The following is a 15982-nucleotide window of genomic DNA, read 5'->3' as shown; positions in this document are numbered from 1 at the left end:
AGTTCAACCCAGACGACCATAGGACATGTGGAAGACATTTCAACAATGGCGTAACTTTTTTGAAGAGAGACTTCAGGTGTTGGAAAGAAATGAGAGGCATCTATATGAGGATACTTTGCATGGGCAAAGGGACAAACAGCCATCGCCATGTTTGTCGTGGTTAGAAACCCTGTGCTGTCCTCAAGCTGATGTATTGCTTAACAACCGTGCCAATGTAGAGGATGTATGGAAGTTTGTGGGCAGTGATGGTTACATCGATTGAAATGGACGTATCTCTTTTTGCAGCACGAATCAGCATAAACGGTTCAGTTTTCTTTCAGTGTTATTTTGCTGATAAATTAACCTCAATCCACAACTGGTGATTCAAGTGAACCTATATAAAGCTATTTGAAGCCATTGTGTACCAGCATGGTGAAAGCAGACAGCTCAACCCTGGTCAGTTCCACACAGCACTTCCTCCTGCATCTAGGTGGTGCAGGATGAGACTAATCTCCATGTCTTCCATGTTACCGCCACAGCTTCTGTTTTTTCCCCCCTCAGGTGTCATGATAGTGATGTTGTCAGCAACTCCCAGTTGCTGTCGCATGTCAACACTGTGACACTCCTTTGTAAACAGCAGAGTTCCTCCAGGTTTGATTGTCACTGACACGCCTAACCTCCAGCGTCAGAGAACCTGTTCGCTGCAGATGTCTGGACTAACACCGGCACCACCAGTATATCCCATAAGACCCTGGAAATACACCAGGAAAACAATCTGAAAAATGTATTAGCACATTATGACCATAAAGTGTGACTCTGTAGCTGTGTGGTAGCTCTACAAAAATAGTGTGGGGCCCCTCCAGCTAAGATGGATTTACATATACAGTTACTTTTATTTATGAGTATCGTGAACCAATCTGGAGTAAGTCACCTTTTCATAAATCTGTTTTGAGACGGGTTAATTCAGTTGTTTCCCGTGGCTACAAATGATTTGATCTTAATTTAAACAGGAGGAGGGGGTGTTTTTTATATCGAGAGTTTTTCATTAAGGTACACACTTCACTGTTGATGCCACTCGCTGGCTTTGTCAGTGTATAACTTATTTCCACAACGTGCTGCATCTTGATTTAGATAAGAAATGAAAATCTGATACTGAAGGTACGTCATCGTTCGGGCTGCTGAATAACAGATAACATCCTGCGGTTATTTTGAATAGTTAATCTCGTTTAAAAGACCTCAGTGTTGAATACTCCAGCTAAGTGAAAATTAATCCTTCTTTTTCTCATTATATGAGAGCAGAAGGGAACAAAAACAGTCCAATTAATAAGAAACATCAAGATTATGTTGATCATCTTTTTTTTTTATCTCAGGCCAATGTTTGATCTTCAAGACTTTTTCCACATAATAAGAATTGTCAAGTATTTAGTCGTTTGGTTCATATGAATATAACATAAAAACAGCCTGTTGACACATTTTAATTTGTATTTGATGGGAAGAAAAACTGTTAGATTGTGATTAGAAGAGACACTGCTCAGTTGTTCTGGAGACGAGATCGACTTGGTCAAGTTTGATGTGCACATAAACTTTTATTTATAGTAGATGCAGCATTGCCAGATGTACGATAATTATCCTATATATATACGATAACCTGATGTACGATCCATAATGCTAGAATTCCCACAATGTACGATGAATTCAGCATTTAGTGACAATATTAAAGTTATTATTATCAGTATCGTATAGATCTAGGTCTGTGTGTGCACGTGCTTGTGCTGAGGATGAACGTGAATATGGACCATATGTATCTCTTTTCTTTCCAGCCAATCATAATTAGCTATTGATGTAGGAGACAGGCGGTGATTCAGAGGTGAAGCTTTAAATATGTTTTTTTTTTCTTCAGGAGGCTAGGTTCATGTGCGATGTCAAATACTTGTTTGTCAATATTAAAGTACTGCTCATTTATAAAGATTTTTTATATATGACTTCGATCATTTCCCCAAAATAAGCCTTTGGTACGATTCTTCAACATTTCCCAATCTGGCGTCGCTGAGGAGATAAGAAAAAACTGAATTTAAGTTAAAGAAGGTAATCAAAATATCCACCAGCCCTGTTAATATTTATGTTATTTTGTGTCAGCACATATTTTTTGCTTCTCCTGCATCGAGATTTACAGCCATAAAGCCGCTGCAGAGTTGTAAAGACGAATAACTCCTTCTGAGACACTCTTAGTACCCGTTCTGTTTGCTCAGGTCACTCAGGTTCATGAGGAAGTGTCACATTACTGAGAAATAAAGAGGAAAAGTGTATATATTAAGATTTGAGGAAGCTGAGGGGAAAGCCCAGACGTCTTGTGTAATAATGCTGTTGCTGTCGACACATCCGATTTAATCATGGCGTCAAGTTACATCTTTCTGCTATAATCAAATTCCATCTTTCAAAACCAGTTCCTTTGGTTGACTAACAAAGAGTAGGGTGTAACCAACCAGAGCTGGTCTTGTGCATGCTGCGATGGTTATGTAAAATTGTAAGGGCCTCTGTGAAGGCACATGTGTAATTTGTCAGAGGCAGTGTGCACCGTGTAAGAGCTGAGGAAGGCTCTTTGTTTGCTAATGTAGGTCTGCACTAAAGGGGGCGGCCGGGATGGCCCGCTTTCTGGGACGGTCGTGCTGCACATCACATGATGGGCTCGGCCTCGGGGTGAGGCAGGGAAGGAGTCCTAAGATGTTGGTGGGACAGGGAGATAGAAGACGAGAGGATGAGTGATGGGAATATTTACTCTTGCCAGTTTCTTTTAGAATCAACTCCTGGTTACTGTTTTTTTGCAGCTCAACAGTCCCACTGGACATCGGACCCCACTTCTGCTCTATACCGCCTCCATTCAATTAACAAGGGAAACACTAGATAGATTCTTTTGAATCATAATCGTCATTTCAGGGTTAGGTGTTTTCTTCTAAATCTAAAACACATATCTACATTTCTTGTGCTATAAACAAAAATACACACCTCAGACCTGCGGATAGTGTTGCTGTTGCAGGTTTGCTCAATGCTACAATGCAAAAACAGGCCAAAGCTTTGAAACTGTTACTAGGAATTTTCGGGAAGTGTTATATCTGTCTGAATATGACCTCCACCTCACTCCAGTGCTACTGCTTTAGAAACCAGCCACAGAGAAAAGATATTCGCCCCATGTGTTAACCACTTGTCTGTGGCCAAAATGTCACACTTCAATCAAATACCAGACGTTTAGTAAAAAAAACAACAACAATAGATCTACCAGTTCTCCCTTCAATTATCTATTATTTCACCCTATATATCTTTGTGTTTTGGACTGTTTTGATTTTGAATTTGAAAACATTACACTGGGCTTTCTAACATTTTATAGATTATCTGATAGTTATAGAGCTTGCATCGGACCTTGTTCATAAAACATTTTAAAACTAGAATGGTAGGAAGTAGAGTGCATACTTCCGCCAAGGCCTAACAGTCTCCTTATGAAACCACATTTCAATTTCCTCAATGTGGATTTTAAAGTGGATTTAAATTTACACCAAATTACTTTCGCTCATAAGTATCAGTCCAGTCTAAATATACCTGATTTCTGAGAAATCAAAGAAGATGTTGAAACCCGCCCTATCTCACAATGTTAAAGAAAGCCCCAAAAAATCCACCCCCTGATCTGGATCCACAACAAAGTTTAATGGGTTCTTTCCTGACACATACCACATCCATCCATCAAGTTTCGTGGTAATACATCAAGTAGTTTTTGCTTATATATCTAGCTTATAAAACAACCAACAAACAAAACAGGAGGTAATCATGTATAAAAACAACAACGTGTATTTCTCTCTTTGCCCCTTGATATTATCGTATCTTGAACACTTACCTGGGCTAAGCTCTTGTCACAATTTAAGTTGGTTGTGTTTGGTCCACTGAAAGGAATTTTTAAACCGTTCCTCACCTGTTGACTTCCTTACTGATCTATGATCAGACTCCACTAACTCTAACTCCTCCATCTCTCTCTTCCTCCCTCACAGGACATTGTGAGTGCCACTAAAGATGTCTGATAGTGTTGATATTGAAGAGAAACCACCAGCCCCCCCCTTGAGAATGAACAGTAGTTCCCGAGACTCTTCATTGTTGAATCACGCCTCTAAACCGCTTCCAATGGCTCCTGAAGAGAAAAACAAGAAGGTCCGCCTGCGCTCCATCTTCCCCGGGGGAGACAAGAGTGAGTATCCCCTCTCTGGCTCTAAACATAAAAAATCAAAATAAATCAGCCTGTAATCAGGTTTTTGTTCTTCTCCTGCAGCAAACAAGAAGAAGGAGAAGGAGCGTCCTGAGATATCCCTCCCCTCGGACTTTGAACACACCATTCATGTCGGCTTTGATGCTGTAACGGGAGAATTCACAGTGAGTATCTCTCTCACCTGACGAGCAGACGTATAAACAGCAAGTGATTCTAAAATCCTCCTCCCATGGCAGAGATCCAGGCACACATTCTAAAATAACAACTCCCTGAAGTGATGGAGTCCACTGATGTGTTTCCCCTCACCTAACGTTGGTAATAAAGTCACTTGAATGAACATCATGCTATCACCGCTATCAGGTGAAATCTGAATTGAAATCCTTTAGTGTTTCTCGGTGAATAACATTTTAGTTGCAGTTTGCAGTTGATGTTTTATTCCAGCAAAAAGCCTGGATAAGCAATTCCATAACACAGTATTTCCTTATTCTTATATTTTCTCAGTTTGATATTGTTTTCATCAAATTTAGTGAATTAACAGACCTGTTCCAATGTTTTTATGTTGCTTTTATGTTTTGTACCTCCCCCAACCACCAGCTACTCTAACCAGGTTTACTGCAGCATATTAGGAAGAAATAAATCAACATCAGCATCTGTTTCACACAGTTCACTGCAAAGATTTGTAACTTTTAAAGGTTTTAATCTCAGGCCCCACTCAGCGATATTGTATTACACATCGTATATATTGAAAGGAGAGTTTTACTTTAAATTCTGTTCTGAGGGGGATTTTATTGCAGGTGTATTATACTGTAAGTGTTCATGATATTCTTTTCCACACTTTGTTTATGGTAGTCAGTTTCCCTCAGGAGATTGTAATGATAATGTCAGATTAAACAATGGAAACCTACTCAATTATTCATGAACAGCTAATTTAATTTGGCAATAAAAAAAGAAAAAAGAAAAATCTGACATGGTTTTACAAAACCAGGACTTCTCTGGTATTAAAGCAGTAAAGTCTTGTCTTCTTAATTTGTCCTTTAATCCAACTTTACACTAAGGACTAATATGGATTCCAATGGATTTGACTTCCAAATGAACAACCCTCAGTTCATGGTATCACTTCCTGTTTCACAAATAGAGCCCTATCAACACAGTCTTTAACCAGACCGCTCTGGTTAAACCAGTCCTGTGGTTTACTGGGAAGAAACTGTAAATTACTGTTTGCTCCTTGATCCCACTCAAAGTAGCATCTCTTTTTCTGAGCCTAAACACCACTGCTTCTGCAGAACAGTGGACTTGCTTTTCAACACAGTGGGATAAAATCCTCAGGTGTAACAATAAAGGACAAAACTTTCATTTTGTAACTTAAACCTTTAAACATTTGATCTCCGTCTGTTTGCACAGGGTATCCCGGAGCAGTGGGCGCGGCTCCTACAGACCTCGAACATCACCAAGCTGGAGCAGAAGAAGAATCCACAGGCCGTGCTGGACGTCCTGAAGTTCTACGACTCCAAAGAGACCGTCAACAACCAGAAATACATGAGCTTCACCTCCGGAGGTAAGCAAAACCAAAGCGCTGATAACCATAACACAAAAAGGTTAACAACACACATGTGAAAGATTTTTTGAGTTTGCCATCTACAATGATGTTTTCTCTCTTGTTACAGACAAGTCGGCACAGGGGTACATAGCCGCAAACACTCTGGTGAGTTGTGTTTTTAACCTAAACTTACTTTGGTTAGTGTCGCTTAGTTTGCCAAAGTCTGTGTTAATACGACAAAATTACTATTTAATGCTTGATTTAAAAAAAAAATTGTGATGTTGTTAATTAAGAATGCCGCTCTTTGTTGGAGGCGGCTCCTCGGTCTGTTTTATGAGTGTTTTTATCTCTGCACTGCAGATCTTGTCCTCTCTAGAGTGTCTGGTTATTACAGTAGAAAAAACTTTACAATTAGAAATCAATCCAGTCTCTGGTTCTAAACCATTCACCATCTCTGCTTTAATTCATTCCTTTTGAAAAATCTCATAGTATGGAGGGTATTTTATTTCTTTATGATTTATACAACAGTGTAATAATTTAACAGGTAAGTTACAGCATTATGTGGCTTTATATCATCATCTTAATCCTCAGAGCAATTACACCGCCCCGGCCGCACCTCAGTAAATCTCTCTCACTTAACTCTCGCCAACTCTGTCTGGGAATTTCGGGGATAGACTGTGCCCCTTTGAGCACATTAATTTCACACAGACTTCTCCCTCTAATTGGCAAAAATGTTTGTGTTCCCCTCCGGAGCCGCACCGCTCCGACTACGCACCGCAGTGCCCTCACTCTTGCACACACGCCAATCAGTTTTGCAGCTCGTGCACGGAGACGGTGACGTCCGCGGGAGCTTGCCGTGGCTCATTGTTTGTTTTTCCAATCCACTTAACCAGATTTTGAAATGCCCATAGACAGGCTTCACTGGAGGCTCAACTGCATCTAGAAGGGACTCCCACTGTGTTGACCTCATTCCTGGCTTCGACCAGAGTAATCTATGCTTTCAATGCCTCGGCCGGCGCACGCTCAGCCGGGTGAAGAAGTGGAAATCCAAGTCTGTTCAGTGAGATTTGCTGCCCAGGGCAAACTATACTGGGAGCACTTCACGCAGGGCTATCGCATGAAAGAGCTCTTTGCCAGTGAAGGGCGAGCGGGTGTGGCGTTCAGTCTGAGAGGTTGTGCGAGCCCAGTGAGGGCATTCGAGAGCATCTCAGCCTCGGACTGTCACACTGGTCTACGACTGCAGAAGTGACTCAGCTTTTGGCCGCAGTGCCGCAGATAGTCTGCGAAGATTTGGCCACGCTGTCTGACACCAGCAGAACTACAGGACAGGTGCCAATAATTTTGTAAGCAAGTTTTCTAGAAACTGTAACAGTCACCCATCCCGAGCTGCTACCTCGTGCTCTCTGTCAGATTATATCAAACACCAGCTCCTGCTAACCTGTAATACAGGTACATGAGATCTGGTGTTTTATTTTCTTACATTCTCCTCTGTACTCGTACACGTACAGCCCTCGTCTATCCTGCTGCTATCCTGACATCAGAGATTAAGAAAAATAATGCCCATAATGCATCAGCACGATGGAATAAAAGACAGCTATCTACTGGCTATTTTGTGAGATATGTCTAGGAGATTTCCGCCAGTCGTCCCTAACCCACGTTCTAGGTCGACCTAGTGCCTCAGCTTGACCTCAGCTCAGCGTGCACCTGTGGCGGTAGAGAAGACACGCTGTGTTGCATCCTAATCCGACCGACTGAAAAAGGCCCATTTGAATGTTAGATTCAAGGACAGCAGTAAGAAAACTTAACTTCTGATTGTCCCTCATAAGGACACGGTTACACACAATGCAGGTAAATGTCGCGACGCAAGGTTCACCAAAGTCAAATTCCCCGGGAGGCCGCGCTGCTACATTCTCGTATGTGTGACCATGCAGTTACGATGCTAAATCTTGTTCTTCTGCACAAAAGATTTACTCCAGAGATTTAAATTTTTAGCCGGAAACACTGATGATTTTTATCATCAACAGAAATAAAGATAAAAGTGGTTAAAAAAAAGAGCAACACATTCTTAAGAGTGTTTTCGGATCTGTTTCGTTGCCTCTCTTTAACTGACTGGTGACTCAGTGTTAGTTTTTCTCTTCTGATTTGACATGTGAGGAGTTTTTCACTGTTAAACCATCGGTTAAGTTAATATGTTTGAAACAGGAGGTTGTGGATATATATTTCACTTCAGTGTTTGTCTGTCAACTAACAAACACAGATCAGCCGCAAGTGTTCACATAACTACGCTCGCAACATTGACAGTTTGTTTTGCTGAGTGTGAGCTTTACCTCATGCTGCACTTGACATTTCATCTCCCGTCTGTTGTTGAAATTACGGCTCAGCTTCACAAGACCCTTAAAATCCAGCACAGTTGGAGCATGGATGCCACAATTTTGAGAAACGTCGCACGCACATTTTTTGAGTGTGTTTACAGAATACAAATGCTCCTCAGTATACACAGGAAAAGATGACGTTTTTTTACAATGTCTTAATATTGTTGGGAACATCAAGTCAGTATTAAGGTTTTTGTCCTGTAATATAGTTTGTCTTTTCAAATATTTGATAATTCAGTTAGATCTTAAAGTCTCTTAGCTTTGACGATATCTATACTAAGACTAATGTATTCTATCCAAAACAATAATACATGTATATGCACAAGCATACACAGCAGTGGAATACTGCATTAAGAATTAGGTACAACTTTTTTATTTGGCTTGCAGACAAGTTGAATACTACAACTTTATATACATTAAATATATCATAACTAGATAACCTCCGCCAAAGCCTAACAGTCCCCTAATGAAACCATATCCAAATTCACTAAAAGATTTACACACACTCATAAATGTCAGTCCCCTTAACATGCCAGATTTTTTTCATCAAGATTCATGTCAACAAAAGTGTGTAAAAACGCCCAATCTCGCAAAATCCCTGTGCCTGTATCTTCATCACCATTGTAACATTGCAAACTGGAAGTAAGTTAAAACAAACATGGACCAACCACAACACGGAGGAGCAGAAGATTCAACCTACATTTCAACACATCTGTCTTTATGTTGTTATGCTGTGTATGCTATGAAGGTTCTGGACAATAATTAACAAGGTCTAATAACTACTACTTCAATTAGAATTAAGGTACTAAACTAAAAATGTTTTGAAGAAATTGCTAAATGAAGAGGAAACTGGGCACGTGCAAGGACAGTCCTCAGGTGGCCTGATCTGTCTCTGTCATGTCCTCGTCTCATGCTCTGTGTCAGGAAGATGATTCTGGGACGTGATGTCCATCCCTCTGTTGTAGCGGACCCCTGCCCCCCCCTCTCCCCCCCTGTCTCCCCATGAAGTCCACTTACTCTTAAACACTGTGTGGGTTTTGTTTTGAGTAAATCCTCCCATTTTCAACCTTCACATTCAGAACCGGCTGCTGTCATCTGGGCCTCCTGTCAGCCTTAGAACCTGCAGCGCATTATTTGACAAGGTAACTCCTCCACATTACTTTCCACATGATGTATCTCTACATTGGCTTTTAAAGCAAAATTTCCACCATTTGATCTCCTAATTTTCTGCCAAAAAATGAATTCCTGACTTTCGAGGCATCCTCACTCTCTGTCTTGAAATTCCATGGGGGGTGTGATTGGATCTGTTTGTTTTTTGATGACAAATGTATTTATTATCTATCTCACTTCTTCTCTTTTTCGTGACTGGACTGTGTCTGAACTGGAAGGGCAGGGGCGCATGTCACAGAGGGTTGTGATTACTGTCAAACTGCATGTGTGAGCTCATACTCCTCACAGATTAACCCACATGACCAATAATGTGCCTTTAACTTCATCACCATCGTAGACGTTATCGCATGGCTCTGATAAAATAAAAATGTAAAAAAATGATAGCGCTGCTTCCAGTGAGCCAGATTCTCATTTCTCCACTGCAGTCTTGGCTCGGGCCTCCCCGGAGCAGGTCAGAGGCCCAGCATGTCTGACTGGGACTTTTCCTTCAACCAGACCCTCTCCCTTTAATCACTAGAACTAAGCTGTACTGATTCATGTATGCATGACGAAAATGGAAATGGATGAAAAACGTTTCCATTCCATAAGAGGAAGACGATCCAAGGCTAACAGAGTTTTGGATGGGGGGGGGTACTGGCTGAGCGACTAGGCATAATAAACATGTCTGAGGAATATTAGTCATGCTTATTAAAAGCTATCTTCCATATCGAGAGGATGTGGACAGTTCATCACCATACTGCACATTACTGCAATGTTGCGGCATGTTGTTTCTTTTCTCTTAAGGCAAAGTTAAATCAGAACAGTTTGTTCAGGCGTAGAAACTCATCGTCATCATTGGTTCGCGGCCCAACTGACCCAACCCCTCAACTTAAAGACCCCTCCGATAAACTGCACTGAATGGCACCTCACCCCTTGAGTCTCTTTAGCTCTCACCTGACCCATAATGCTTTCCTCCATTATTAACAGTTCAAGCTGTTTTTGTTTTTTTCTTTCACAAAATGTCAGATGCACTGTTCCAGCGTAGGATATCACGATAGATGTTGGCCACATGCTCCTGTTTTTGACTTACATGTTTATGAGTATGGTGAATAATCTGTTCTACTGTATGAATGATATGGTTTAAATATCTATTCATCATCATTAGAGAGACAAAGTCCTCTTTAACCTCAACTGGCCAGAACTCAAACTCTGTACATGGCTGGTTTGGGGTTTTCAGGCTCTTTACTGTGGTAACAACTCATGACAGAGAAATTTATTCCAGGGTGCTACGTGGCACATGTATCCAGACTAACTTCCATGTCCTCTCTCCAGGGTGCCAAAACATCATCGTCAGAGCCCCCGATCGCTCCACCTGTATCCGAAGAGGAGGATGAGGAAGAGGAAGAAGAAGAAGAGGAGGAGGAGGAGGAAGAAGACGAGGACGAATTGCCCCCCGTCATTGCACCTCGGCCCGAGCACACCAAATCTGTGAGTTTCTACGCCACGATGGTTGAGATCCTTCTCCTTTCCTTCTGCATTTCTGTGACACTATTCCCCTCTCGCAGATCTACACGCGCTCCGTCGTGGAACCACCAAAGCCTCCCACCCCTGTGAAAGAAGTGTTGACTCCGCCGGAGTCACAGGTCCAGCCGGACAACACGTCCAACACGATGTACCGCAACACTGACCGCCAGAGGAAGAAGTCCAAAATGACAGACGAGGAGATTCTGGAGAGACTCAGTACGTGCCTTGAGAGCCACACATGATTTAATGCTCATCAGGACAGAGTTTTAGAAACTTAGAGAGTCAAGATGAGATGTTAGTGATTCATTTAATTGTTAAGTAAAATTTTCACTACATTTGATCTTTGTAGATGATGGAGAAATCCTAAATCTTCTCATTTACATGTTTATTTTCCTAAAAACAATCAAATATACAGATACTAAGTCAGACATCGATCATAATAATCAGCACAAATGCCCCAAAACAATCTTGAAGACATGACCATGTTGTCCCATGTGTATCTATGCATGATTTCTGGCTGTGTCGGGCTGTGTCGCATAGAGGACAGGCTGGATATTTCGTTTCCAGTGGCTTTTTTCCACATTTTACCTCCAGTGCATCTAATCTGTGTATTCATAAGAAATATGCATAAGACAATACAAGGACACTGTTTCATAAACTGTGGCCTTCACAAGACTGCTCCTCTCTATTATGCAATTTTAGCACGTATTACCGGCATCAAGTAGAGCTGCATGTACTTAGAGCAGCTGCACCAAACAGACTGAAGTAGAAAGGCAGAAATGGTTCTGCAGTGATGTTTTCTGTGTGTTTGTGTGAAGGCTGTCATGACACAAGCTCAAACATGGTGTTCTGTGTTTTCTCTCTGACTCAGGGAGTATTGTGAGCGTGGGGGATCCCAAAAAGAAGTACACACGCTTCGAGAAAATAGGACAGGGGTAAGTCCGTCCGTCCGTCTGCACGTGCACATCAGCCGCAGTTTCTGAAATAGAGCGATTTCAGTGGCAGTCACTCTCTCACCGGGAGAGACGCAGCTCCAGTGACCACTTCAGAGGGCCAGAGAGAGGGTTAGGTTCAATGACTGGGAGAAAAATAAGAAGGGGGGAAATGAGAAGTGTTTCCTGAAATGGCCATGGGGCAGATTAGCTCTGCCATCCCTCCCTCTCTCTCTCTCTCGCTCTCCCTTTCTTGTCTTTCTTTTTTTTTTTTAAGCATGACACTTTTCTATCACTCTCCCTGTTCACTACATCTCCACAGAAAACACCTGTGTGGCTCTTACCTGTTTTATCATGCACTGTGTTTCCACATCTGATATCAGGAAGCTCCTATCTCCAGCAGTAGATAACTGTCTATTTACTCTCCACTGCATTATCTATTAGAACCAGGAACTGCTCTTCATTAGTCATAGCTTCTGAAAGTAGACATGTGCTGCGGAGAGTAAGAGAAAGAGGAACGACTCTTGAATAAAGCTTTTTTTGTATCATGAAGTTACATTTCCAAATAAGGGCAGAACGGCTGCATACCAATCCTTTGAGCTTAACTATTAGACACCATGAAGTGTTTGTGGATCCACTATCTGTGCTCATAGGTAAGTTTAGTTTCCATGGTGACATGAGCACATACAGTTTGCTAATGAAAAACCCCAAAAAGGGTTTATCATGACATCATTACCACTTCCTTTTAGCCAGTGATATTAAGTATCAAAAGAATAAAATCATCTACCCTTCACTTTTTCTTAAGGTAAAGCAGGTTACGATAGGCCAGTATGTCTGTGGTCTAAGTAGCAACTATTAAACATTGGACCTATAATGGAAAATAACCTTGTAAAATAATTTTATTGTTATTTCTCTATATGAGTCTGTTAAATTCAGAAAATATAAGTAGACTATGACTTTCTAAGAAACCTTTGATACTGCTCCTGTCGTGGCAGCACAAAATTCCAATTGCCATAAAATATTATTTTTTATTGAATTAATATTATGATTATTATTAGTGGTTGTAGTAATAATAGCCGTGGAGGTGGTTGTTTTTTAATTACCTTATTTATTTTGTTGAAGTATTTCATCAAATTTCAAATTTTCCAGAGACAAAATATTAATCATATAATAACACCATTTAGTTTCGGTTAAATGTTTGAACACACTTCTCTATGATTATCAATGTCCATGATTCATTTGAAAAACAATTAAATGGCCTTTTATTGACGTGAGTTTGATCTTTTCTTTCAGAGCATCCGGCACTGTGTACACTGCCATCGACATAGCAACAGGCCAAGAGGTACAACATCCTCATACTGTGTGTTATTTCTTTTTCCTCACTAAGCCATCAGGCTTTCTCTTGTCCTGGGCTACAAATCCCCTGTGTTGTTTTCTCAGGTGGCCATTAAGCAGATGAACCTGCAGCAGCAGCCCAAGAAAGAGCTGATCATCAATGAGATCTTGGTGATGAGGGAAAACAAGAACTCCAATATAGTGAACTATTTGGACAGGTCAGTTTACACTCTGTATAAACCTGTATAAACTCATCAAGTGACATATTTTTCCAGACAACACTCCAAAGCCAAAAGATATTCAGTTTCCTTTCATATGTGTATAGTGGAAAGAAAAGAAGCAGATCGTGCTATTTGATAAACAGCAAATTCCAAAGTTATTGTTCATTGAAATTTCTCGTCCTTTATCGCTGCCAAAGAGGTTATGTTTCACCTCTGTCCGCTTGTTTGTAACAAGATTACACGTAAAGAACTGAACACATTTCCATGATACTTGGTGGAAGGATGCGGTATAGGTCATTTTGTAGAGATCGGGCGTTTTTTCTGCATTTCACCATTTTTTTCAGAGAATAATTCATGGATCTTGATGAACAAAGAATCGGGCATATTTATGGGTCTGATGCAAGTGTGTGGAATTGCAGCGTTATTGAATTAAAGGGAACCGTTGGCAGAATTGAGTTTAACAAATGATCTTGTTACTGCAGATATTTATCTGACGTCCTTGGGTCCCTTAAAAAAACGCTATATAAATGCAAGCCATTATTATTAATATTATTATTATGATCTAATATGAGAAATACAAGGCCCATACAAAGAGTTCATACCACTCAAACCAGACACCAGGAGGAATACGACACCGTTTTCTAACATTGTTAAAGGTTCTAACACGTCTCACACTGTTGAATGAATATATGTGATCTGCAGTAAGAGGCTGAACGAGGTCAGTGCACATTGGAACCACAATGACATTGAGGATCCCTCTGAGCCCGTCTCTTTCTTCTTCCTCATCGCCTTCTTCCTTCTCTCTTCTGATGGTAGACAGCCTTCATCGTAAAGGCACATTACTGCCACCTGCTGTTTAAATCTCAAATAAGAGTGAAACTACACAAGTCTCCAGTTTTCTTTTTAAATTTTTAGCACGAGGTCCCCTTTAATTTCATTAAAACTGCCCTGCTGTTTTTTCCATCTTGCAGTAACATGCTTGAGTAGCTTCTGTTGTCATAATTGACTCTGCACCATCAAACACACAGTGCAACTCAAACTGTTCAGATGTGTGTGTTGTACTTATTTTCAGGAAGCTGTGTTGGTATTGTACTATTATTATAATTTGCTATGGAGTGATGGCAATTTATTCACGTTTTTAAAGAAACTACTTTGCGAAATACATGCTTCACTAGTTCAGAACCTGTATTTTTCTCTCTTTCTCTCTGCACTGTTCAGTTACTTGGTAGGAGATGAGCTCTGGGTGGTGATGGAGTATTTGGCCGGTGGCTCTTTGACAGATGTAGTGACGGAGACCTGCATGGACGAGGGCCAGATCGCTGCGGTCTGCAGAGAGGTAAGACGCCAAGTTTAGACATCCGCAATACTGCGATAGAAAGAGACTGTCCAAGAGTGTGCTTAGTATAGGGTTGCTTGTGTGTGTGGGTGTTATTAAGATATCATTTTTAGATGTCATTTTCTTTCCCCCTTTTTTCCCTCTGCAGTGTCTTCAAGCTCTGGACTTCCTTCACTCCAACCAGGTGATCCACAGAGATATAAAAAGTGACAACATCCTCTTGGGGATGGACGGATCCGTCAAGCTTAGTAAGTCCTAACTTTTATGACATTAATCTAAATTGGTGAAAAGCACAATTGACGTCAAACAAGTGGTTCAGATTAAGTGTTTAGAAACATGGCATTGTTTTAAATGAAACATAAAAAGCAAGAATGAATAACTCAATGTCTCCCTCTGCAGCCGACTTTGGGTTCTGTGCCCAGATCACCCCAGAGCAGAACAAGCGCAGCACGATGGTGGGAACGCCCTACTGGATGGCACCGGAGGTGGTGACTCGGAAGGCTTACGGGCCAAAAGTGGATATCTGGTCCCTGGGAATCATGGCGATAGAGATGGTGGAGGGAGAGCCGCCCTATCTGAACGAGAATCCACTTAGGGTAAAACACAAACTGCAGCCACAACACAGGACTTATGATGTTAGCTGGAGTAGTGGAGATAAAATATCCAGATTTTGATCGTCTTTTTGCCCACATCCAGGCGCTGTACCTGATAGCTACCAACGGGACTCCAGAGCTGCAGAACCCAGAGAGGCTGTCGTCTGTGTTCAGAGATTTTCTCAACCGCTGTCTGGAGATGGATGTGGACCGCAGAGGCTCTGCCAAGGAGCTCCTACAGGTGAAACTGAGACTCACGCACCTACACACACTTTTTCCACAGTTAATATCTTATGAATCGACTAGTACTGTACCATGTGGGTGATGTAGCATCAACCAGGTAGTATTATAATTTAAAACTTAATACTGATCAGAAGAAAATGCACAAACACTTAAGGTGCTGACTTGTAACAAAACCTGATGCTCATAGTCATGATGTAATTATTATTTATTTTTATTTAAAACTGGTTGGAGTACAGTTCAAAGTAGCAGATTTTGTCCACTTTACTTTCATAAATCAACTAGCAGAAGGTAATGTATGGTGGCCCTTAAGTGAAAACACAACAACAAATCAAAAAACACAACAGCAAATAAGAAAACAACAACAAATGAAAAGACAACAATGGTATTTAATTCTAAAGAAAAGGAATCAACAGGTAGGAGATTCTGGCAAAACATGTTTTGTGATTATTTTGTGATTTGCACATCAGGGCCACCCTCACCCTAACCTTAACTAAACCTTATCCAAATCTTACCTA

General features: G+C 41.0%; 1 protein-coding gene across 1 annotated transcript in view; it reads left to right on the top strand.

Annotated features, from left to right (window-relative positions):
* LOC118122125 (serine/threonine-protein kinase PAK 3) overlaps nucleotides 1-15982 on the top strand; it is a 29226-nt gene that overhangs the window by 11830 nt on the left and 1414 nt on the right. Inside the window, exons 2-15 of the mRNA XM_035178602.2 lie at nucleotides 4014-4207; nucleotides 4289-4389; nucleotides 5627-5780; nucleotides 5890-5927; nucleotides 9214-9276; nucleotides 10616-10771; nucleotides 10849-11023; nucleotides 11679-11742; nucleotides 13033-13081; nucleotides 13180-13292; nucleotides 14514-14631; nucleotides 14780-14879; nucleotides 15031-15227; nucleotides 15328-15465. Coding sequence (XP_035034493.1) covers nucleotides 4036-4207; nucleotides 4289-4389; nucleotides 5627-5780; nucleotides 5890-5927; nucleotides 9214-9276; nucleotides 10616-10771; nucleotides 10849-11023; nucleotides 11679-11742; nucleotides 13033-13081; nucleotides 13180-13292; nucleotides 14514-14631; nucleotides 14780-14879; nucleotides 15031-15227; nucleotides 15328-15465 — 1638 coding nt within the window. The 5' untranslated portion in view covers nucleotides 4014-4035. The remainder of the gene's footprint in view (nucleotides 1-4013; nucleotides 4208-4288; nucleotides 4390-5626; nucleotides 5781-5889; nucleotides 5928-9213; nucleotides 9277-10615; nucleotides 10772-10848; nucleotides 11024-11678; nucleotides 11743-13032; nucleotides 13082-13179; nucleotides 13293-14513; nucleotides 14632-14779; nucleotides 14880-15030; nucleotides 15228-15327; nucleotides 15466-15982) is intronic.

This window comes from Hippoglossus stenolepis, chromosome 15 (genome assembly GCF_022539355.2).
Source record: "Hippoglossus stenolepis isolate QCI-W04-F060 chromosome 15, HSTE1.2, whole genome shotgun sequence".
In the NCBI taxonomy this organism is placed as follows: Eukaryota; Metazoa; Chordata; class Actinopteri; order Pleuronectiformes; family Pleuronectidae; genus Hippoglossus; species Hippoglossus stenolepis.
Note: the sequence above shows the minus strand (reverse complement) of the source record. Positions and strands in the feature narration are given on the sequence as shown.